Below are 25,739 nucleotides of genomic sequence, written 5' to 3' on the forward strand. Positions count from 1 at the left end.
GCATTTATATATAAACTCCAGTCGTACTTTATCAAAAGCCTTTTCAAAATCAGCTATGAAAACCAGGCCTGGTGTCCCCGATATTTCATAGTGTTCCATTGTTTCCAGTACTTGCCTTATATTATCTCCAATGTATCGTCCATGTAAAAAACCTGTCTGATTAGGATGAATAATATCTGACAAAACTTTTTTTATTCTATGCGCCATTTTTATTCTATTTCCTGTCTTTGCAATTAGTTTATTTTCGTATGTGCTCGTTAGCATATTTAGCTAGCAGCCTCTATGGACATTCGCTATTACTTGTGCTAATTTTGTTAGCATTCTGGTAATAGACACATTTTGTGCTTTTAGTGCCCTCTTGTGTACTAAATCGCAAATACCGTAAATCCTGGGATGTGTGAAGGGCGGTATGACGATGTAAAAATCTAGATACAGCCCAACACTAGTAGAGAGTGAGACAAATATATAATTTTAGTAATGACTAATTTGATATAGTGCCTCTCTCAAATAACAACCATCCACGATTGCCCTACTTTTACACAGGCTTTCCATTACGTAAAACTATCTTTCAAACATCCATCTCCTGCTTTAGTGCAGTAAAACACTATTTAAGGTGAATGTTTAAGGTGAATGTTTTTATGTTTGTGTTATAGTCTACAGTACGTCAGACACATTGCTCTCATGGCTCACTTGAGACTCACTCATCCAGTGTGAAAAATATAAAGTCTGAGCAGACTTTTGGGGTGTGTTAGAAAAACAACTGCAGAGAAATACAAATAAAAACATCTAGGTTGCTGGCAATTCACGGTAATTGTAAGCACAAGGCGTACTAAAATGGTATTACTGTATGATTGAGTGGAAATAAGGTTGGTGAGGTTGTGTGTGTGTACTCTATTGAGAGTTCCGCAGGTACACTCGAATGCACTGTAAATACATGCTAGAAGGTTAACTTGGGCAATATCAAAAAAGTCATCCAGACCCTGCTTACAAAATTGGCTAAGCTCCTGCCCCTTTTTCCCCATGTTTTATCCATTTGCCATGGAAACCGTGAATTGCCAAACAACCCTGGGCCAAGAAGACGTTAGGGCTTGAGAAAGACATGGAGTCTGGCCGATAAGTCCCCGGCCTAGTCAGTGTGTCTGCCCCAACAAGCTGATAAACTGATAACTGTGTATAAAAAAAACATGGATGAACATATCATGGATTTTCTTTCGTTTCTTGGCAGATGCTGTAGGAGAGTTGGTGCTGATCAAATAAGTCTCTAATTGAATTAACTAGCTATAGTTGCTTGCATAATACACTACAATAGTGTATCTGATGTACCCCCATGTAAACAATACAGTGAGTAAATCTTTAGGCCAGGGAGTTTATCTAGCTGCCAATCTAGTGTTCTAAATTGCTGTCAGTAGTAACAGACGCACGGCAATGAGTTATACTATACACACTCTTAGTTACCGTACTTATTGGCATTCTGTCTGTTGTCTCTCCTGCCCAGTCTGAAGGAGGCCCAGTCTGTTGACTGTCTGTAGTCGCCTCTGTCCAAACTGAAGGAGGCGCAGTCTGTTGACTGTGTGTTGTGTCTCCTGTTCAGTCTGCAGGAGGCCCAGTTACTGCTACTAAAGAAGGCATTGGCCCGTGGCGGCCGAGGCGACAAGATGACCACCATCCTGATGAAACACATTGAGACAGAGAGGAAGAAGCTCCAATCAGCCTCACAGTCAGACCTACAGGGCACTCAGACCACAAGTGTCAAGACCTTCCACACCCAGAAGGGCCAGTACACTGTCCACGTGAGCCCACCTGCAGGTGAGTACAGACAGGCCCTTCACTTAGACACCCAGCCTTTCTTACTTTGACCACACTATGTGCTGAAAACATAGGTTGTTGTGATGAGTAATATTATACTATACTTATACTATACGTCATGGCAGCAAATGATCAGATATCATATTGTGTTAGGTTGTGATTAACAGGGTGTTGATGTTGAATGCCTTGCTCCCAATGGACTGGTGGTGACAAAGTAATGCGTTTAGAATGGATATCGTGTGGGTACATCCATGAACATAGCATGGAATTTGCCACGAAAACTTTCCACATCAAAAATAAAACACCCTGACTTTATTTGAATGATTTAACCTATGTCCTAGTTGTTTACACTTTAGGAATAAGATAAGGTTATCGGTCAGACCGGTATGTACCCTCAAAACCCATTGTGACCAATTCCTGACATTGTTTTTCTTGGCCAACTGGCATAGGTACAGTAATGGCCCAGATGATGGACAATGTTTAACTAATGGGAACCCCCAAATCTCCTGCCAAAATGACCTCATGGCATGTGGGAACCAATCTAATCGAAAGGGTTAAACTGGCATATTTTTTCCGAGGGTGGACATAATCTCCCACAATGAGAGTCCCTTTAGCTCAGATTTTAACTCCATAGTAGCGGAATCTAATAGGAGAAAATGACCTGTTTGCAACTGGCATTAGTTGGCCTGCCATAATATGGCAAACCATATTTTAGTTATGTACTGCAAGTTCTCTGGTGTGGTATTCATTTTTATCTGCGACACATAGCTCTGACAACTTTACACTACTGATTTGTAGGGTAGTGTAATGTTTAGGCCTATCACTCAGCGCTATTCAAGACATGATCTCACAGCTAAATAGCACATTAGTTGCACTTACCCAACACCACAAGCAAGAGCACTATATTTCTCTCAGCAACCTGGTTTGCCTAACAATGTAAGGCTCATTCTAAGTATTGTACAGCTGTATCTACATACCACTGCTGTGCCCTACTTTCTTTTAATATCCAAATGGTTAAAGTCACTCGAACAGAGCATGTTGTCTCGCATGGAGAGAGAGTATGACTCTATAATGCTTGATTTTCCCCTCAAAAGCCAATTTAAATATCTGCTACAAAACGTTACTCCAAGTTTCGAAATCAGAGAAGTAAGGGTCAGGTTTTTTATTTTTTCAGATTTTTTCCCCCAGAAGTGAGAAAGTGCTCAACATTTTCAAGGCAATCTGTCAACATTCCACAAGGGCTGATGGTCCTAGTTTTTTGTGTCCCCTAAGTACGCAAGCGCTTGGATGTTTTTTTTCCTGCAAATGTTTGTGTAAGAGGTCCTTCTCTAAATTCCTCCATCGGTTTAATCGTCCCGGGAGTCAGAGAGGGCTTCTCCTCTTTTGAGTGGCAAGCAGGAGCATTGTAGATGAACAGTTGCTGTGTATAAATAAAGTCTTTGTTAACACAAGATAAATACTTAATTTTCCCTCCCTTTGCAATCCCCTATGGGCTAAGATTAAACAGGGCCATTGGCCACTGATGTGATCATTATACTGTAATTTCTGTTTTAACACCTGTCAATCACACTTGGTAATCTCACTAAAGAAATGTAATTTTAAAACCAACAAAGAGTTAGCACACCCCGTTTAAGGGTCATAAACCAAAGTCTGCTATGTAATGTGGGGAGTTATTTCCAATCGTTCAATCTCTTCATAATGTTGACCTGCTGATTCGCCTTGAACAAGGCTGGAGAAAAACCCTGCAAACATAAAGGCCATCATGCAGACGTATACACACTCAACCTCCATGAAGATAAACAACACACACACACACACATAGTTCCATTCTTGGTCCTTTACAGAGCCACTCGACTGATTCATAGTATTTTGGTAGCTGTTGCTTCCATGTGTGGAGGGGCAATCTGTTTTACATGGAGCAGAGCTTCCTGTTTGTAATTGGACTAATACTCCTATCTGGGGAACATGTGTGTGTGTGTGAGGAGGACTGGTCTGGACAACTGGCAGAGGGATTGAGTGCACTGAGACAGAGACCCAGGCTGCACTAAATGTCCTGCACCTGCAGGACCTAAACATAAAGGATGTGCTTCCTCCAAGGTGAAACTTCACGTTCGGATTCACATCATTTACTGGCTAACTAACAGCAATTTACTATAGCTAATAATCCCCAACCTTGGAGCATTTTTTAGGTTTGTATTTGAAAGGTTATAAGTGAATGCTAATTGGACTACAGTTTTTACATTGACTAATATCCCTAATAAAACACTTAAAAAGGAGGCAAAACAACCTGAACTGTGACCTCATTGACCCATACAAGAAAACATTGTGAACAACACCTGTTCTGAGCAGACACCAATACCTCCTCCTCCCCCAGCAAGACAGGAACCCACAGTCCAGACCCAGACGGCTCGTCCCAGCGGTAGCATGGTCATTTACTGTGTCTCCTAGCCTACGCCAAGGCCCTCCCCTCTCGCTCTCTTTCTGGCAGTATATCCCAACTCCCAGCCTCCCAGTCCTGGCTCATAATGACTCACCACTCTGGGCCGGGCCAGGTTGAGCTACAGGTGCGGGTCAGACCAGCGGTGCGATGCCAAAGGGCTGTTACACAAACAGGGGAGCAGGGAGACTGCCTCCTCAGGTGGTTCAGACACTCCATATAAGTGATGACCACTGAGCAAAGTACCAGTGTACCTGTAGTTCCTTTCAGAACCCAGGAGGAGCTGTTACAGAATCCAGTTCTCTCTAAGTTCTAGCTTGGTCTGTTCCTATGACCTATATTAGGTCATTCTCGCTAATTTGTTGATGACCCATAAGCTTCAAGTAAAACATCATTCTCTCAGCAAGTAACCTCACCTAGCCTTTGATGTGGTCTAGGGCCTTGGTGAAGTTGCCTAGCGTGTGCCTCACTCGCTGTCCTCCCATTCCTGTCTTCCAGGTTTTATCCTGGTGAAACTGGAGATATTGCTGTAATGGGGCACCTGTGTTTGAGCCCAGTCCAATGCAGCTGTTTGTCTTCCAAACTGGACAAGGCATTTCTGCTCAGCTTTGCTTAGGGATTCTTTATTAGTGAATATAAAGAACAAGTCATGTTTGTAAATCTAACGCCCATACAGTTTTAGCTCATAACGTTAGCATTACAATGAATCTCTTTGTAAATTGGTTTCTATATTTTCCATTCTTTACCATTCCTTTCCTAGCAAAATAATTGAGGTGTTTCCATCAACCTCCTTTTTTCTCGAATCGAGTTGGGATGTTTCTGGGGTTTATATGAATGACCATAAAAGGATTTTTTAACATTTGACTCCTTTAGTTTTCTCATGTGATGTTTTAGTGAAAGTGATGTGATTTCGCCCTAGTGGGCCTACAGGTCCAAGTGCTTACAGCGGTAAGACTGATGTGAGACAGTGCAACGTGGATGCAGCCCGTTTCTTTCCCCTGTTGCTCAGGAATGAGCTGGCTCGGTAAGGCAACAGGTTTAATGCACATTGTGTATGTCACGGACGAGCCTGTGGGGCTTGTGAAATGACAGCTCTAAAAATGCGTAGAGAAAGGAAAATAACCCCCCCCCCCCGCTCCCTTATGAGCAGAACGAGAGAGAGAAAGATGACTTCACCACCACAGTTTACAGCGCCAGCGAGGACCTGAAACTCAAACCTTGCATCACCCACCCAACTCCCTCCTTGTGGTCTCTTCCTCAGATGACAGAACGGTCCATGTTATGAAACTAGAAGGGGGAGTGGGGAGTACAAGGAAAAGGTGGGGGGGGGGGAACAAAACAGATTACGGTTACAGCATAACGGCAGGGTACAGAGAGAGGGTCAGGGGCCGCAGTGAAGAGTTCCCAGTACAGGGGGATGGATTGGATCCCTTATAAACATTGTGTTTGGAGGCTCGCCCAGAGCATTCTCGCTATACTGCTTCCAATTAAGTAGACAGGCACTCTCTCTTAAGAAAGCTTTTTTTTTGTTGTAGCACTCACACACACGGATGCTTCCCTCCTCAAAGTTCATAATTTCTTTGGTTGGTGTGTTTAGGGAAAAAAGAAGGGAAGCGTTGGGTCTGTTTTTCTTTTTTTTTCCTCTCTTCCTTCCCCTCCTCGTCCTGCGCCAGTTGCGAGAGAGTGTGAGAGAGAGAGAGAGAGAGAGAGAGAGAGTGTGTGATTGAAAGAAGCGTAAGAGTAAGCGTGGAATTCCCTGGTCTTCCCCTCACATCTCTTCCTGCCGTGCGTGGCAGCTCTTCTCGTGGATCTCTGTGGTGTCTCTTCTCCGTGGGATGCATCGTCAGTAAACGGACGGCACCATGCACCAGCTCAGACCCAGACTCAGTCTCCTACCGCTGCTCTACCTCTGCTTCGTCTTCTTCCCCCTTCCAGCCAGCAACCAGACCGCCAGCCACCGAGGAGGAACGGCAGCAGGGGCAGGAAGGAGAGGAGCTGAGCGCATCAAGGTGCTCTTCACCCCGACCATCTGCAAGGTGCGCTGCACCCAGGGACGCTGCACCAACTTCTGCGAGCAGGGCAATGTGACCACCCTCTACAACAGTGAACAGGGGGGCCGGGCTGCGCTGGGACCGGGCTTCAGAGTCTGTAAGTTCTCTCACTTGTTATCTCTGTTTACCATCTCTCTCTGTAAGCATGTAGTATACTGTATTCTCTCCTAGCCATAAGTAGCCAGAGGACTCAACCCGGGCTTCATTTGCCCCACTGAGACCTCCCACTCTGGGGTACAGACAGACTGACATTACTGGTAAGCCACTGGGAATGATGAGCTGGAGGTGTGGTTGTAGCATCACTGTGATTTTAGGTCAGTGGTGGAGACAGGTTTGGGAGAATGTTAAGGGCTAGACCTTAAATGTGGACAGGTTGGAGGGATGAGAGAGTAGCCCCTTGGCTCTGCTGGCCTCCTTTACAGGTATTCACACCGTCTTGAGAGGCGACCATCCAGACGTGCACATATTTACCCAGGCTCAGAGCACTGCATTGGGACCATGCTTACATGAGATCCACTTCAAATAGTGTGTGCGTGTGCAAGTGTGTGTGAGAGAGAGAGAGACAGAAAGATTGTCTCCCTTCCAGCACCTTGAGGAATGTATGACCAAACATCAAGGTTCATGTACTCTTTGATGGATCCATTCTACATGCCAGGGAATCTCTATCTCCTCTCAGACTGTGTGTGTGTAATGTGTGAGCTTATGACAGTGAATCATTTGTTCTTTGGATGTTCTTTCTGTCTGTTGCCATATTGATAGTGTTGCCATCTGTATGGGTGAGACCGACAGAGAGCTATTCGCTATCCGGTCTCAGACCATCCATGAAACATTATTATGTGTTTTCTTTCAAGATAATGGTCCATATTTCCATAGAAATGACACTGAACAAAAATATAAACTCAACGTGCAACAATTTCAAAGATTTGACTGAGTTACAGTTCATATATGGAAGTCAGTCAATTTAAATTCATTAGCTCCTAATCTATAGTTTTCACATGACTGGGAATACAGCTATGCATCTGTTGGTCACAGATACCTTCAAAGAAAAGTAGGGGCTTGGATCAGAAAACCAGTCATTATCTGGTGTGACCACCATTTGCCTCATGCCGCGCGACACATCTCTATTGCATAGAGTTGACCAGGCTGTTGATTGTGGCCTGTGGAATCCTTGTGACATGGGGCCGTGCATTGTCATTATGAATGGCACGACAATGGGCCTCAGGATCTTGTCACGGTATCTCTGTGCATTCAAATTTCCATCAGTAAAATGCAGTTGTGTTCATTGTCCGTAGCTTATGCCTGCCCATAGCTGTCCGGGTGGCTCGTCTCAGACGTTCCCGCAGGTGAAGAAGCTGGATGTGGAGGTCCTGGGCTAGCGTGGCTACACTTGGTCTGAGGTTGGGACATTCTGCCAAATTCTCTAAAATGACGTTGGAGGCGGCTTATGGTAGAGAAATAAACATTAAATTATCTGGCAACAGCTCTGGTGGAAATTCCTGCAGTCAGCATTCCAATTGCATTCTCCATAAAAATTTGAGACATCTGTGGCCTTGTGTTGTGTGACAAAACTGCACATTTTAGAGTGGCCTTTTATTGTCCCCAGCACCCGTGTAATGATCATGCTGTTTAATCAGCTTCTTGATATGCCACACCTGTCAGGTGGATGGATTATCTTGGCAGAAGAAATGCTCACTAACAGGCATGTAAACTAATTTGTGCACCGAATTTGAGAGAAATTAGCATTTTTTGTGTATGGATGAATTCTGAGATCTTATTTCAGCTCATGATACATGGGACCAACACTTTACATGTTGTGTTTATATTTGAGTTATTTTCATGTCTGACTTTCCCTTCAAGTCATTTTGACGGAAGTTATTCAAGTGTGGCTCTAGCGACCCACATTGAGACTCTAGGCATGCCAGAGAAGACATGAGGAGAAAAGTTTGAAATGTAGACCAGCTGGATTCAGCTGATTCTCTGTTTGTTATTCCTGAGTGTCAAGAAGATGCACAAGCCAAGTCTCCTACAGTATATCACTGGTCTCAGCATGCAGGTGCACAGAGGAGATATATCATGATGTCTTAAACCACATTTAGGGTTATATTCAATACAAGGTAGTAAATAAAGTGGTATTTTTACCACCCTCCCCCGTCTCTCTCGCTCTCGCTCTCTCTCTCCATCTTTCTTTATCCACCTCTCTCTTCATTTCTCTCTTTCTCTCTCTCTCTCTTCATTTCTCTCTTTCTTCATTTCTCTCTCTCTCTCTCTCTCTCTCTCTCTCTCTCACCATCCCTCTCTCTCTTCATTTCTCTCTCTCTCTCTCTCACCATCCCTCTCTCTCTCTTCATTTTTCTCTCTCTCTCTCACCATCCATCTCTCTCTTCATTTCTCTCTCTCTCTCTCACCATCCCTCTCTCTCTCTCTTCATTTCTCTCTCTCTCTCTCACCATCCCTCTCTCTCTCTCTTCATTTCTCTCTCTCTCCCTCTCTCTCTCACCATCTCTCTCACCCTTATGCCTGTTGTTTCTTCACCCTTCCTCTTGATCTTGTTGCCCTGCTTGTTGTAATCTTCCTGTACTCGTTTCTATAATGCAGTCATTCGGAGTGCGACTTCTTTACACACTCGCTGCCTCCTAGACTGAGACATTAAGGCAGACCAACACAAGACTCCAAATCCGTCCAAGGATTAAGTGGAGATTAGCTGCATTTGTTCAGTAATAAAACTAAACGTCAGTGACCAGACCAACACTGCCTCATGTCTGGCTAATCAGAGAGATTGTGTGTTTTTGTCTGTGTTTTGATACACCGGCCAGTTTCTGAACAAGCCTTAGTTTTATTTTCTGAGCCAGAGTGCCTTGACCCTAGACCGGGGGATTTTTAGATGTTTGAGAGTTGAGATGAGAGGAGTTAGTTGCATAATGTTTGGAAATGATGGACGGACGCGACTAGGGCCGTTGCATATGAAGCTAATCACAGCCACGTGTTTCCTGTACTACCATCATGTCCATCAGCGCTGGCTTGTTACCATCATCACATTTATATCCAGGCTCCATAACAACCTCTCTGGTTTATAGGGGGTGGTAAATGAATGCACAAGATGTGTTGCAATGTTTAAGACGACTGCCTTGAAGATGGCTCTTGAATTACCTAGATGGCTCTTGAATTACCTAGATGGCTCTTGAATTACCTAGATGGCTCTTGAATTACCTAGATGATATAATGCAATAAAATGCTACACCCTAATTATTTCCACGAAGAGCCATCTGTTTACTTGTGTAACAAATCAAATTGTATTGGTGTAGACTTTACTGTGAAATGCTTACTTGATATTTATTGGAAAGGATCGTCGCCTTGCACTTTCCCCACCCTGTGAAGTTAATAATAATGTATTTAATCTGTGGCCTAATAAACTGTTTAAAAGTGCGTGCGTGTGTGCGTGTGTGCGTGTGTACCGTCAATATGCATGTGTGTGAGCGTATGTAGTGTGTGGGTAGAATCTAGTGGGTGTGCGTAGTGCCGGTGCAAGAGTCAATGCAAAAAATACTATAAATAATTAAGCGGGTCAGTAACCAGGTTAACCTCCAACCTTTTTATGCGAGTAAAGTACATGTCCGATAAAAAATGTCATGACAGGCCTGATGGAAACATAATTTTTTCAAAACAAAATACGCTAGATGGGATCTTTTTGTGTAGGTAAAATGCATTATGCGAGAAATGTTTGTGGAAATGCTTTTATGTGCATATACTGATATAATAACCATCATATGGAAGTAAACTCGGGAGTCACACGATGACATGTTGTGTGGTCCTCCCACTATGTCGGGAAAGCATGCAGTTTATTAGGCTACAGATGAAATCAATTTATTATTAACTTCACAGTGTGGTGAAAGTGCAAGGTGGTGATCCTTTCCAATAAATATCAAGGGTCTTATTCTGGTGACATGATAATAATGCTTGGCTGCCGTTTGACAAATAAAAATGATCTCGCTCTTTTGTTCGTAGTAATTTCAACATGTAGGTTATACTAGCCAACAGTGCCCAGATAGCGCTGTTATCACGCCCTGACCTTAGAGAGACATTTTATTTCTCTATTTGGTTAGGTCAGGGTGTGATTAGGGTGGGCATTCTATGTTTCCTATTTCTTTGTTTTTGGCCGAGTGTGGTTCCCAATCAGAGGCAGCTGTCTATCGTTGTCTCTGATTGGGAATCATACTTAGGTAGCCTTTTTCCCACCTGTGTTTTTTTGGTAGTTATTTTCTGTTTAGTATCTGTTACCTGACAGAACTGTTCGCTTTTGTTTTGTTACTTTGTTCGAGTGTTTTTTGATAAAAATTAAAATCATGAACACTTTTCACGCTGCGCTTTGGGCCACTCCTTCCGACGACAGGCGTTACAGCTGTTGGCTAGAGCACGCGTGCCAATTCCAGTGTTGGCACACTCGCTATATAACGCAACATTCTTTGTGAGAAAACCATCAGTAGAGTTGAAAATGCGATGGAAACCCATTTAACTTGTATTTTTATTCGGCACATGGGAATTTAACCGCAAAATGGATTTTTATGTGCACTACGTCATCACGTACAGCCTTTGATCTGCAAAAAGTACATATGATGGAAACATCTCTGGTGGGAATATGTGCATATTGTTTTTATGCAGATTTGAGAATATTAGCATTAAAATCTGTTGCCAATTGGATGGAAACCTAGCTAATGTAAATAGTCCGGTTAGGCATTTGATTAACTGTTCAGCAGTCTTATGGCTTGGGGTAGAAACTGTTCAGGAGTGTTTTGGTCCCAGACTTGGTGTGCCGGTACAGCTTGCCATGCGGTAGCAGAGAGAATAGTCTATGACTGGCTAGAGGCTTTACCAATTTTTAGGGCCTTCCTCTGACACCACCTGGTATAGAGGTCCTGGATGGTAGGGAGTTTGGCCCCGCTGATGTACTGGGCCGTACACACTACCCTCTGTAGCGCCTTGCGGTCAGATGCCGAGCAGTTACCATACCAAGTGATGCAGCCAGTCAAGATGCTCTCAATGGTGCCGCTGTAGTTCTTTTTGAGGATCTAAGGGCCGATGCTGTCACAAGAATTTTTATCCCAATGTTCTAACTGAACTATTTCATAGCTTTGACCAATTCCCAGAGGTTGTAAGGCTCTGGTTAATGAAGAATTAGACAAAGTCTCAGTCTGCAATAGATCAACACTTTATTCAGAGAGCGCTCTGACCCTCAAATGCAGAGCCAGTCTTTTTATACTCATACACATACACAATTTCTTATCATAGGCTACTCCCTGCTTAGACAGGCAGTATTTATCTCACTACCCCCATGCATAGTTATCTCGTCTCACAGTTGCTCCCTGCTTGCATAGCTACAAAATAATACAATGCCCTAGTTATAATTCTAACCAAGCTACACACATAATCAGATTATATTCTTATGATTCTAACACATTTCACACAGTCATACAGTTTCAGGGTGGAATACTTTAGTCATTATCTTAAACATACAAATTCTTCTATCAGATGCCAAACCTTTTCATCATCCTGAAGGGGAAGAGACATTGTCGTGCCCTCTTCACGACTGTGTTGTTGTGTTTGGGTCATGATAGGTCCTTCGTGAACTTGAAACTCTCGACCTGCTCTACTATAGCTGTGTCGATGTGACTGGTGGCGCGTTCGGTCCCCCCCCCCATTTGCTGTAGTCCACGATAAACTCCTTTATCTTGCTGATATTGAGGAAGAGGATGTTGTCCTAGCACCACCCTGCCAGGCCCTTGACCTCCTCCCTATAGGCTGTCTCATCGTCGTTGGTGATCAGTCAGGCCTACCACCGTTGTGTTGTCGACAAACTTAATGATAGTGTTGGGAGTCGTGTGTACTGTAGTCATGTTTCTCAATGTAGACCTATGTCTACAGTCAACTTTTAACATTTCATTAATTCATAATAACCCAGACTTGGTAAGCTTTAAAAATCTGCCAAGCCAGTTGTTTGTTTTCCTATGACCTGAGTAATGCTCCATACAGTACCTTGTATAAACAGGCTCAGGGAAAGTCCCCTCCCCTTTTGTCTGCTTAGCATACGTCTGGTTTATAGGCTTGTTCCTAGACCAGGTCATTCAGATGATATCAGCTCGAACTCAGACTTATGTACAAACAAGCCTCCCCCCAATGCACACAGACCATGTCACTGGCCAGTCACATGTCCGGTGGGGTAGCATGAAACAGACAGACCAGTAACTCAGTAACCAGTGGCTCATTATCCCCTAGCACCATGCATGTTACATTAGACACTACACAGTGCTCAACTGTGTACTAGTGTAAAATATACTTGTTTTGTCTTGCCATACTTACAGTATACAGTGCATTTGAAAAGGTATTCAGACACCTTGCCTTTTTCCACATTTTGTTACGTTACAGACTTATTCTAAAATGGATTAAATCGTTTTTTTCCCTCATCAATCTACACACAATACCCCATAATGACAAATCAAAAAACGTTTTTTTATAAATGTTTGCAAATTTATAAAAAGAAACCAACTGAAACATCACATTTACATAAGTATTCAGACCCTTTACTCAGTACTTTGTTGAAGCACCTTTGGCAGCGATTACAGCCTAGAGTCTTCTTGGGTATGACGCTACAAGCTTGGCACACCTGTATTTGGGGAGTTTCTCCATTCTTCTCTGCAGATCCTCTCAAGCTCTGTCAGGTTGGATGGGGAGCGTTGCTGCACAGCTATTTTCGGGTCTCTCCAGAGATGTTAGATCGGGTTCAGGTCTGGGCTCTGGTTGGGCCACTCAAGGACATTCAGAGACTTGTCCCGATGCCACTCCTGTGTTGTCTTGGCTGTGTACTCAGGGTCGTTGTCCTGTTCGAAGGTGAACCTTCGCCCCAGTCTGAGGTCCTGAGCGCTCTTGAGCAGGTTTTCATCAAGGATCTCTCTGTACTTTGCTCCGTTCATCTTTCCCTCAATCCTGACTGTTCTCCCAGTCCCTGTTGCTGAAAAACATCCCCACAGCATGATGCTGCCACCACCATGCTTCACAGTAGGGATGGTGCCAGGTTTCCTCCAGACGTGACACTTGGCCAAAGAGTTCAATCTTGGTAACATCAGACCAGAGAATCTTGTTTCTCATGGTCAGAGTCCTTGGCAAACTCCAAGCGGGCTGTCATGCATTTTACAGCTTCCGTCTGGCCACTCTACCATAAAGGCCTGATTGGTGGAGTGCTACAGAGATGGTTGTCCTTCTGGAAGGTTCTCCCATCTCCACAGACGAACTCTGGAGCTCTTTCAGAGTGATCATCAGGTTTTTGGTCACCTCCCTGACCAAGGCCCTTCTCCCCCGATTGTTCAGTTTGGCCGGGCGGCCAGCTCTAGGAAGAGTCTTAGTGGTTCCAAACTTCTTCCATTTAAGAATGATGTAGGCCACTGTGTTCTTTCGGACCTTCAATGCTGCAATGTTTTGGTACCCTTTGCCAGATCTGGGGCTAATGTTGTCTCTGAGCTCTACAGACAATTCCTTCGAACTCATGGCTTGGTTTTTGCTCTGACATGCACTGTCAACTGTGGGATCTTATATAGACAGGTGTGTGTCTTTCCAAATCATGTCCAATCAATTGAATTTACCACAGGTGGACTCCAATCAAGTTGTAGAAACATCTCAAGGAAGATCAATGGAAACAGGAGGCACCTGAGCTAAATTTCGCAACTCATAGCGAAGGGTCTGAATACTTATGTAAATAAGGTATTTCTGTTCTTCTAAAAAACTGTTTTTGCTTTGTCGTTATTGTGTGTAGATTGATGATGGGGAAAAAGTAATTTAGTCAATTTTACAATAAGGCTGTAATGTAACAAAATGTTGGAAAAGTCAAGGGGTCTGAATACTTTCCGAATACACTACAGTGTCACTCTCTGGTCCTATTTTCTACGACCCAGTCGATGCCCTCTGGCATGGACTTGTGAAAAATGTCTGTCAGGCAGATGTGGTCAACAGAGCCCAGAATATCTCTGTAAATATCTCAGAGCATATTTGACCGTTCAAAGAGAGACCTAACTTTCCAACTATTCAAAGCGAGGAGGTGCTATGGCAGTGTTGATCTGGGATGGTTTGGATAACTGCCATTATGATTAGTTTTATTGCTGCAGTTGAACCTCATGATCTCATGCTGATTGCTAGTGTAACAGTGTTGCTTTTGTCTCTCTCCTCGCCCCTACCTGGGCTCGAACCAGGGACCCTCTGCACACATCAACAACTGCCTCCCACGAAGCATCATTACCCATCGCTCCACAAAAGCCGCAAAATCAGCTACTTCAAGGTCTCAGAGCGAGTGACTTCACTGATTGAAACATTATTAGCGCGCACCCCGCTAACTAGCTAGCCATTTCACAACGGTTACACTCACCCCCATTTTGACCTCCTCCTTTTCCGCAGCAACCAGTAATCCGGGTCAACAGCATCAATGTAACCGTGTTGCTTCCGTCCCTCTCCTCGCCCCTACCTGAGCTCAAACCATGGACCCTCTGCACACATCAACACCCTCAAAGCATCGTTACCCATCGCTCCACAAAAGCCGCGGCTGTTGCAGAGCAAGGGGAACAACTACTTCAAGGTCTCCGAGCGAGTGACGTCACCGATTGAAACGCTATTAGCGTGCACTCCGCTAACTAGCTAGCCATTTCACACCGGTTACACTAGCTGCACTGGGGCAAACTAGATGACACACTACAGTGAGTCTATTTGCAAGTAAGCATTTCATTGTACCGTGTACACTATGCTGTATCCTGTGCATATGATAAATCAGCTTTGATTTCATTTTATTCCAAATGCCAGCTGCTTTATTTGAATCAAGTTGCATTCCTGGTATTAATAAAGCTTTCTGCTGTATTAATATCCTTCTCACCCATATTGAGGAGGGTTGTCTTGCTAAAGGTACAGGCCGGGGGTGCATGAGGACATCATTGGTTAAGCATCTCTGTGCAAGCTGTGGAAACTATGGCCAGCTGAACCTTCCTTCTCCTGCATGCAAAGACGGAGCCCAAATGGCATGTGTCTTTGATTTGCCTCAAAACATTTCCCTGTACACACACACACACACACACACACACTTTTTGATTATTTCCAGGGAGGGCTAATGCTGTCAACCTTGAAGTACATACACACACACACGCCCAGAATGTTTGAGTGATGACACCCATTTTTAAACCACCCTTTCGAGTGAAATCCTCTAAGGCCTAGCTGCAAAGCCTGGGGACACAGGAAGTGATGTCAGGGGGGTCCACTGGTGTCCCTCCATCATTTAGACAGGTATTGTGCCACTAAACACCAATAAAACAGCTTCTGGTGAAAACCAAAACTCTACATGGTATGATGACCTGTTGTTCCATACTTGCCTGAGAGATGTACTCCATTACCTGGATATGAGTGCAGTGAAAGACATGGGGAACTTCTCTGAGAAGAGAGGGCTAACGTTGTGTGTCTCATGGAGGGCCTGAGGAGAACTGAGCAGCTGCTCAGTGCATCTCAACAGCTCAGCTGACATCACTGTTTTTCATGGGAGGCACCTGCACCCTTGCCTGGCTACCCATCCACATCGCTCGGGCCAAACGCCACGCCCACTAACGTTTCTTCTCCACGATGAATCTGGTTTGCTTCCTCCCCGACGACTTCTCGAATGCGAACACATTCAAACCGTTCTGATTGGTCCCAGAAACCGATGGGTTGGACCAGAGCTGGTCTACATGAATCAGCACAAACGACTTCTGGGATGGTAGGTTCAGACTCATGTATGGAGCGATTGATAGAGCAGCCAAATTAAATTCAGGATGAGTCATCAGGCAACTTTCTCTCCCTCTCTCTGTCTTTCTGCCTCTCTTTTCCCATTCTGTCCCTCTCTCTGTCTGTCTTTCCTTTTGTCAGTTTCCCTCTCTTTGTCTTTTCCCATTCTGTCCCTCTCTCTGTCTCTCTCCCTCTTTTTCTCTCTCTCTCGACCTAATTTCCCCTCTCCCTGTGTAAACTGGTGTGGATGGATCCGTTGCATCTGGAGGGACACACACGTCCGACTCGGAGCAAACAATTAGGTCACCTTCTCAGTTTGCACACTGTACATGACCTCATCACCACGGCTACGCCACAGCGGGGAGTACACACACTGATACACTGCATATGTTCCACACATGATTTCTCCACCGGAAACCTACTCCACACAGCGGAACGCTGCTGCTCTAACCCCGGGGGCCGGACACAGGTTCTCTGCGATAGGAACCTAGAGAACTCCGAAGCCACTGTACTGTAATTCCTCTTGTAAAAGGCTTTTTCCTGACAAAACCACCAACCTTTTTCCTGTTCCTCACCGTGGCCTCTGGAACAATGGGCGAGAGCATGCCAGAAACTGAGAAAAGAGACCTGTACAGTAGTTACCCCGACGCTGACACGCTCACTGGAGCCCAGAGGACTTCGAATTCAGACGGAAAATCAATTCTGTGCCCCCCCTAGGGAAAGGAAGAACACTAAAAATGATGGATCAGTGTGTATTTTGGACAGCCTTCAGCTGCCGTCGTCTTTCCAAGTTCCGGGAAGGCTCGGGGAAAGGTGAAGGCCTATAATCAGTGTGACTGTCGGGACCTCGTACAGACCAATAGTTGTGTTTTACAGTATCCTCTCCAAACCACTCTGATGAGAGGAAACAGGTTCAGCTGAACCCTCTTACTTGATTGCAGGATCATTTGAGTGGTAAAATTACCACAGAATACAAACAAAAAGAGTGTTTAAGAGAGAGCAAGCTCATATTCTACCTAATTAAAATATGGATAGAAAGTCACACAAGCAAGTCCATCAGTACATTCATATTTTTCTTTCTCTCTCTCTCTCTCTCTCTCTCTCTCTCTCTCTCTCTCAAATTCAAATTCAAGCTGCTTTATTGGCATGAAAAACATTGTGTCAATATTGCCAAAGCAACAATGTATACAATATACATTGTAATAAAATTATAAACAATGACAAATAATAATATAGAATGGCAGTAGATAATAATACAAAATTAAATATAAAAATAGTAACAATAAAATGGTAACAGTCAATAATCGAATGTAATGTAATAAAAAAGAAAAAGAAACTATAACTAACTTATAACTAAATAACGGTCATCTTCACCATTACATTGGTACTACAACTACTATCATCATTACCACTACTACCACCACCACCATCATTAAACTGCTATCATTACCATTACCACCCATACCATTACTACTTGGAATGATAAACAACAATAATAATAGTAATAACAATAACAGTAATAACAATAACAGTCATAATAAGTAACAGTCATAATACTGCTTACTATGCAGATGTTATTATTCAGTGTCCCTCAGGCTATGGCAGGCAAATACATATTTGGCTGCAAGAGGAGCCATTGCTCCTTCGCCCATGAGTATTTTTAGTTTTTCCTCTGGGTTTAATAAGTTAAAATTTGGAATAAATGTAGACATTTCTGTGAATAATGAATCTCTTGGTGAGGAATATTTATCACAGTAAAGGAGAAAGTGTATCTCTGTTTCTACATCCCCTGTCGTGCAGTGACCACATGCACGCTCCTCTTTGGGTAGCCATGTCTTTTTATGTCTGCCGGTTTCTATTGCCAATCGGTGGTCACTCAGCCTGTACTTGGTAAGGATCTGTCTCTGCTTCGTATCTCTGACAGAGTAGAGATATTCAGCCAATTCATATTCTCTGTTTAGGGTCAGATAGCAATTTAGTCGGCTTTGGGATTTTGTTTCGTTTTTCCAATGTTGTATATATGAGTCCTTTGATTGGTTCATGATTTTGTTTATTGGAATTCTTTCTTTTGAAGCAGTGCTGGTGTCAGCTTGGTTGGTGAGGTCCAACACCAGCTGACTGAGAGGGTTCGTTTCTGGGCTCAGCTCTTGGGTTTGAAGTGCTTTAAATTGCAGACTCGAATTTGGACTTGAATTTAGATGTAGCCAAAATGTTAATGATCTTTTTTGTATTTTCATTATTACTGGAAAGCGGCCCAATTCTGCCCTACATGCATTAGTTGGTGTATTTCTCTGGACTTGTAGGATTTTCCGACAGAATTCTGCATGTAGGGCTTCAATTGGATGTTTGTCCCACATTTTAAAGTCCAGTTTATTGAGTGGCCCCCAAACCTCACTTCCGTAAAGAGCTATTGGTATTCTCTCTCTCTCTCATACTGCGTCATATATTGTTTACTCACTGTGCTGAGTTGATCATTCTGGCCCAGTGTATGATGGACAGACAGTTGGCCAGGGAGCTGCACAATGGACAGATTATAGATGCTGGAAAGATAGTTCTATTCAGCTGACCACCAGGCATATCTCTCTCTCTCTCTCTCTCTCGCTCTCTCGCTCTCTCTCTCTCGCTCTCTCACCATCTCTCTCTCACCATCTCTCTCTCTCTCTCTCTCTCTCTCTCTCGCTATCTCTCTCTCTCTCTCTCTCACCATCTCTCCATCTCTCTCTCTCTCTCACCATCTCTCTCTCTCTCTCTCTCCATCTCTCTCTCTCTCTCTCCATCTCTCCATCTCTCTCTCACCATCTCTCTCTCTCTCTCACCATCTCTCTCTCCCTCTCTCACACCATCTCCCTCTCTCTCTCTCTCTCTCTCTCTCTCTCTCTCTCTCTCTCTCTCTCTCTCTCTCTCTCACCATCTCTCTCTCTCTCTCTCTCTCTCACCATCTCCCTCTCTCTCTCTCTCTCACACCATCTCCCTCTCTCTCTCTCTCTCACACCATCTCCCTCTCTCTCTCTCTCACACCATCTCTCTCTCTCTCTCTCACACCATCTCCCTCTCTCTCTCTCTCACCATCTCCCTCTCTCTCTCTCTCTCTCTCTCTCTCTCTCTCTCTCTCTCTCTCTCTCTCTCTCTCTCTCTCTCTCTCTCTCTCTCTCTCTCTCTCTCTCTCTCTCTCTCTCTCTCTCTCTCTCTCTCTCTCTCTCTCTCTCTCTCTCTCTCTCTCTGCCTAGCTGCAGTGCTGTTGTAAAGTAATTTCCATGGACTTGGGCATGGGCCAGGGCCAAGCTTTCCAATGTTATTATTATTATGAGCATTAATACAACACAGCCATGTGATATGGAAAGCATGTGCTGGTGGGCATAATAAGCAGAGACATGGTTTTCGTCAGAGTGCTGCTTGTTTTCCATTCATTGTGGTAAAAAAAAGGGGGACACAATGTAAAGATTGTATTTGTGTGCTCTGTAACCAATCAGTGTTGTTTTGAATGGCATTGTTTACAGTGTGCCCAAACGGTCTATCAATTATCTCTGTCACAAGGACATGTGTTGGAGGTTTTCCCTTGTTGTCTTGGTTGGCTAGGTAGGCGTAAAATTGTTTGACTCTGCCCTTGGTTTTGTAGTCGGATTGTATCTGAATCGTGAGTTTGTGTTACCTTTGAACCGCAACAGGGAGGAACTCTTGGCCGTAATGGTACCTGAACCATAGAAATCACTACAGGACATCAAACAAGAGGGTTAAAGTTTCTCTAAGCTCCAGAGTTCTATTTCAGTTGTTGATGTCTTGGACTCCGTGTTTCTCCCTCAATCTGGTCACAGTTAACAGAACCATTCTGTTTGTCTCTCCCCCTCCCTCCCTCCCTCCCTCCTCTGTTTCTCCTCTAGTCCTGTGCCCCATGTTGTGTCAAAATGGAGGGGTCTGCATCCAGAAGGACCGCTGCCTCTGCCCGCCAACCTTCACCGGCAAGTTCTGCCACATCCCCGTGGCCACGCCCTCCACCAATGACATTGAGAAGCCTCCACGCATCCCCTCTGTGCTGGCCAGTCAGCAGCTGCTGACCCAGTCGGAGTACATTCTCCCCCTGCAGAGCCAGCAGCAGAGCCACAGTCAGCCCAGCGGTGGTAAGTGTGACAAGGCCAGCCTCATTTGTGGCAGCGGTGGGATCTGAATGGTGATGAATGAAACACAAGTTGCTCTTAAATTAATACATTAGACACAAATCTTTAAAGCAGAGACCAATGTCTCTAGGGAAGGATCCTCTCCTTGACAGTAAGACTGGGATTCATATAAAATAGTAGAAGGAAGAGCTCTTGAATGAGCACAACAACAGCTAATTCTCTGCATTTTGAGGTGTGATTCTGACATGTTGATCAAATACATTTGACAATCATAGCTAACAGCATTTTTTGAAATGTTCAAATGAACCATCATTAATTGCCTAATAATGCATAAAAAAATGATGCTTTCGTCTGACATTAGTCATCTGTGGTTTGGCTTTGAATGTTAAAAATGGTCAACTAAGGTTCACACGTCACACAGTTACACACGTCTTTCCTGTAGACGAATTAAATTCAAACTGCACCGTGTGTGCTGAGCTAAAGATGACAGTTATACATGACTGTTTTCCCTTGGCCAGGACTCAACACTTAAATTGTACCTCTCAGTGCCAATAGGTAATAAGCCTAGAAACACGGACAGGAATTCCTCTAGGTCTCTGAGACAATCACACATTTCCCATTGTTTTAACATCATTACAATGCGTATGAGAACACTCCGATTCGGCTACTTAGGAATACTCTCACTGTCTTGCCAAATGTGAATTTTGGATGTTATGACAGCCAGATGTTTCTGACCAAATTGTATCAGTTGACATACACTCTCAGATGGTGAAGTATATTTGTACAACATGAAGAAAAGGCAAACACTGACGTTTCCCTGCATGGCGGTATTGAGACCCTGGAAAATGTACGTCATCACATTCGCCAATCACTACTAACTACGCAGTCGGTGAACTCTGAAGCTTTAGCAGTTACCCTGCAGTTAGATGACACTTGTTTTAGGATGCAATATGGCTGGCAATCTTCTGCTGTCTTTAAAGATGTTATCATAAAAATGCAACTCTGAGCGCATGTGTATTTGTCCATGCTCTATAAAGCCCTACGACATCAGTGTGGCTTGTGATCGCTCCGAGGGGGGGGGGGGGGGGGGGGGGGGTGAAACACAACCAAAAGTTTATGACAGTGAAATCTAAACAATATGCTAAACTCATACTAACAAAAGAAATGTCGGGCTCAATTATGTTGACGAGCTGCTTCCAAAAGTCCACGCTCTGTTCCAGGGCTGGGAGAGTGTTTGGGAGTGGAGATCTGAGTGCTTACGCAACCTCACTGAGGAGACCTACGTTGATAGAGGGGTCTTAGACTTAGCTGGCCTGCCAATAGAGTACCACAGTATGAGTCATAATACCCATAAAGCCTAGCGGTCAAACAAGGAAATGGTTCCAATCATTTTTCCACCATTCATTTTTCCCATAGGGGATTTTAGAAACACTTAAAATAAGGGCTCTGTTTCGTGTATGCTTACCCTGGCGTGATGTTTTAATAACAGTGTAAATCTCTCTAGGACAAGGTGACTTTTATCAATATATTCGCCTGTATCTACTCCCCAAAAATGAAATGCTAATTAGCTGCTAGTGTGACTATCATAAAGAACTACAAATGCCATGATTATATGGACGAGACTGCCGAATCGAGGCAAAGGTAAGAATCTCTGGATTAACTATCTAATGCTAGCTACATTTAGTAATGAATAAATTGGCAACATTTCTTTAAATTGAGAATTCTGTGAACTGTCTTGTGCAAGTTTTAAATTGACACAATATCTGTCAGCTAGAGGATCAGGTTTGAAGGTAAGACCTTTTGAAGGTAAGTGTCGAAGTAACACAAGTTTATTAAATCGAACACGGACAGGCAAAGGTACAGGACGGCAGGCAGGCAGGCTCAGGTCAGGCAGAGGTCGGTAATCCAGAGTAGTGGGGCAAATAAAACGAAATGAACAAAACGAACTGGCAACAGATAAACAGAGAACACAGGTATAAATATACAGGGGATAATGGGGAAGATGGGTGAGACCTGGAGGGCGGTGGAGACAATTACAAAGACAGGTGAAACAGATCAGAACACAGCAGGGGTGTTGGTAAGGCCAAATGGCATGACCAAATACTCGTAGTGATCGCAGGCCATGTTGAAGGCGGTCTTCCACTTGTCCCCTTCCCGTATCCGCACCAGGTGGTAGGTGTTACGTAGATCCAGCTTGGAAAACACGGTGGCCCCCTGGAGCGGCTCGAATGCCGAGGAGATGAGGGGTAGCGGTTCTTCACCGTTATGTCATTGAGACCCCGGTAGTCGATGCATGGGCACAGGGTCTTGTCCTTCTTCTCCACAAAGAAGAACCCTGCGCCGGCGGGAGAAGAAGAAGGTCGGATGAATCCTACAGCTAGGGAGTCCCCAATGTAGGTTTCCATCGCCTTGGTCTCTGATCCCGACAGAGAGTACAGTCATCATGCTAGGTCAATCCCGCAGTCATAAGGGCGGTGCGGCGGAAGCGAAGTGGCCCGGGCCTTGTTGAACACCTCCCGGAGGTCCTGATACTCCGCGGGAATGGCGGAGAGGTCCGTAGCGACTTCCGAGCCCTCAGGAAGACATCCCGGGGCAGGTTGTGCTAACTTCAGGCAATGGGCGTGGCAGAACGGGCTCCAGCCCATGATGGCACCAGTAGACCAGTTAATGACGGGATTGTGTCGCTGGAGCCAGGAGAATCCCAATACCACGGGAGTCTGAGGAGACTTAACGAGCAGGAACTGGATAGCCTCGCTGTGGTTCCCTGCCACACGTAAGTTGTATGGAGTGGTGTTGTGGGTGACCCGGGCTATAGAGCGCCTGTCCAGTGCTCTAACGTCCATGGGAATGGAAAGGGGCTGAGTGGGGATGCCCAGCTCGGAAGCCAGCGTAGAGTCCAAAAAGCTCTCATCAGCCCCAGAGTTGATGGGGACCCGGAGCGATCTCGACTGGTTCCCCCACAGCAAAATCGCATGAAAAGGGTTGCGAATAAGGGAAGAAGAAAAGTTCCCCATATGTCCCACCAGAGTACTCGCTCCTGCCAGTGAGCCTGGTTTTAGTGGACAGGTTGACGCTACTGAGGAGATGTGAGATTACCATCGTGGTAGGCTGTCTTCCAGACAGCCCGCGGAATTGCCCCAGCAATGATTTCAACGCTTGGTCATGGCGTTCGGCAAAGGTCTGGACCCCTTCCACAAGGCCACAAAGCAACTCCTCATGCCTAGCAATGGTGGCTCCTTGGGAGGAGATGGCGTTGCGAAGCTGGTCCAAGTCTGCTGGGTCAGTCATGGCCAGTTTGTAATATCACGTTTGAAGGTAAGACCCAGGTGTAGACAGTGTCGAAGTAACAAAAGTTTATTAAATCGAACACGGGCAGGCACAGGACGGCAGGCAGGCTCAGGGTCAGGTCAGGCAAAGGTCGGTAATTCAGAGTAGTGGGGCAAAGGTACAGAACGACAGGCAGGCTCATGGTCAGGGCAGGCAGAAAGGTCAAAACCGGGAAAACTAGAAAACCAGGAACTATAGACAAGACAATAGCAAGGGGAAAACCGCTGGTAGGTTTGATGAACAAAACAAACTGGCAACAGACAAACAGAGAACACAGGTATAAATACACAGGGGATTATGGGGAAGATGGGCGCCACCGGGAGGAAGGTGGAGACTATCACAAAGACAGGTGAAACAGATCAGGGTGTGACATAGAGATGATGTGCAGGAGCTTGCAGGGATATGTAATCTTTCCTGATGTCTACTTTGATGCTAATTAGCAGTTTCGAATCTGAGAGTAAATAGAGATGAATATATTGATAAAAATTGCCTTGTCTGTCTGAGAGAGATTTACACAGTTATCAAAACGTCACACCAGGGTAAGCCTACACAAATGTAGTTTCTAAAATTCCCCATGGGAAAAATGAATGGTGGAAAAATGATTGGAACCATTTCCCTGTTTGACCGCAAGGTTTTATGGGTATTACGACACCTCCACTGTGGGGCTCTATTCTGTAGTGTTTATCATAAAACATCGTTGTCCATGCACATCTCACAAATCCACTTGTATCAGAAATATACTGTACCTCTTTCTAATGGCAAGTGTGCTACACTGATATTTTTCTAGCGCAGCCAGGACTCTTACACTCTATTTCCTTGGCAACTTGTGATGCAATTTAGCATCACAACCGCAGTTTGACATCCATCAATTGTACCACCCCTAAGGGCTATTCAGCCTGTGGTGAACGTTTCCTCTCTTCGCTTGAGGTGGAGTGTATTTAGGAGGGCTGATGCTCTGTTTTCATCTCCTTGTGACTAAACGGCAAACTTTTCATGCGTGTACCTTGTGAGGTCACCTGTATTTTTTTAGCGTGCTAAACAAAGGACACCTCTGTTATGCTGTCAGGACAAGCTGTGAGGACGAGGTCGGCCATTACTGCAATACTGGGCTGTATGTCACGGCCAGACAGTGTGAAATAGTGAATTGGCAATTAAAAACATCTGGTCACAACTCCAGTGGGGTGTAGACCATCAGCGAGTAAATTCCAAATGATCTCAGAGTTAGTCTATGAACAGTTATGGGAAATCCTGCAGGGGTGAGACAGTGGGATTGCTTGTTAACCACGGAGAGCGAACACCTGAGACATGTTTGGTTCCAAAACATTGTCTCTGATATGGTGCCATTGTCTCCGCTTTTTATAATTGATGCAGCCGTGTTGTGGAGTTCAGCAAGTGAGCCTTGTAAAATCCATAGCACGATCATAGAACAAAAGACCCATTTGCACTCTCATTGTTTTGGGGCAAATGTAAAAAAAAACTTTCCAAACTGCATCTGTAAATGAAACATTATGTTGGCTGCATATCTCCAGGGCCCCCGTGTAAACAGTTGCGTAAAGCCCTGAATAGTAAACCAGGTCCTATGGGTCTGATATTACGGATAGCTAGGAGGTGAAGAGTCCAAGGTCCTGGGTCTTGATTTTAATGAGCCTTGTTTTTCGCATTCTCATTTTTTCAACCTAGAACAAACTGTACACAACTCTTCCTTTAGTACAAACAGATCTGGGACATTCAGTCACCCAGAGTTAACTCATTATCTCCTTGCCTTTTTAGTCTGTAAATAAAGCCCAAGAAAAGGTTGAGATATGAGTCAGGGTCTGGCCTTCCGCTCAGTCTGGGCCTCTTGGCAGTGTAGTGGCTTCACCGTGGGGGAAACGTTGTGCCAACGTTTCCACTCCAGTCTTTAAACGATGAGAGGCTGCCATCATGACTCACAGTAATAGCATGTTTTAGGAGAACAACCACTCAATTTTCAGACATACAGGGCGGTGGATACCGCACACACACCCTCCTTTGATTCTTAAGATCTGCTATAGTAACAGGGCTTCACACTCGCTTCCTAACAAATGGACTGGCTAAAGTCCGCCATTCAAAATGTAACTTTGAATTGAAACCACATCAAAGACTTTGTATCACACACCAAAGGCACCTCACATACAGTACATGGCAGCTCACTCCCATTCATATCCACTTCCTTAGTTAGCCGTCAGCACAAAATGCAAAGTCAACCAT

General features: G+C 44.5%; 1 protein-coding gene across 2 annotated transcripts in view; it reads left to right on the forward strand.

The window, feature by feature from the left end:
- LOC129832360 (latent-transforming growth factor beta-binding protein 4-like) overlaps positions 1-25,739 on the forward strand; it is an 82,595-nt gene that overhangs the window by 20,150 nt on the left and 36,706 nt on the right. For both annotated transcript variants that reach the window (XM_055896370.1, XM_055896371.1), the window contains exons 4-6: positions 1,592-1,806; positions 6,179-6,391; positions 19,950-20,186. In XM_055896370.1, coding sequence (XP_055752345.1) covers positions 1,592-1,806; positions 6,179-6,391; positions 19,950-20,186 — 665 coding nt within the window. The remainder of the gene's footprint in view (positions 1-1,591; positions 1,807-6,178; positions 6,392-19,949; positions 20,187-25,739) is intronic.

This window comes from Salvelinus fontinalis, chromosome 33 (assembly GCF_029448725.1).
Source record: "Salvelinus fontinalis isolate EN_2023a chromosome 33, ASM2944872v1, whole genome shotgun sequence".
NCBI classification, from domain to species: Eukaryota; Metazoa; Chordata; class Actinopteri; order Salmoniformes; family Salmonidae; genus Salvelinus; species Salvelinus fontinalis.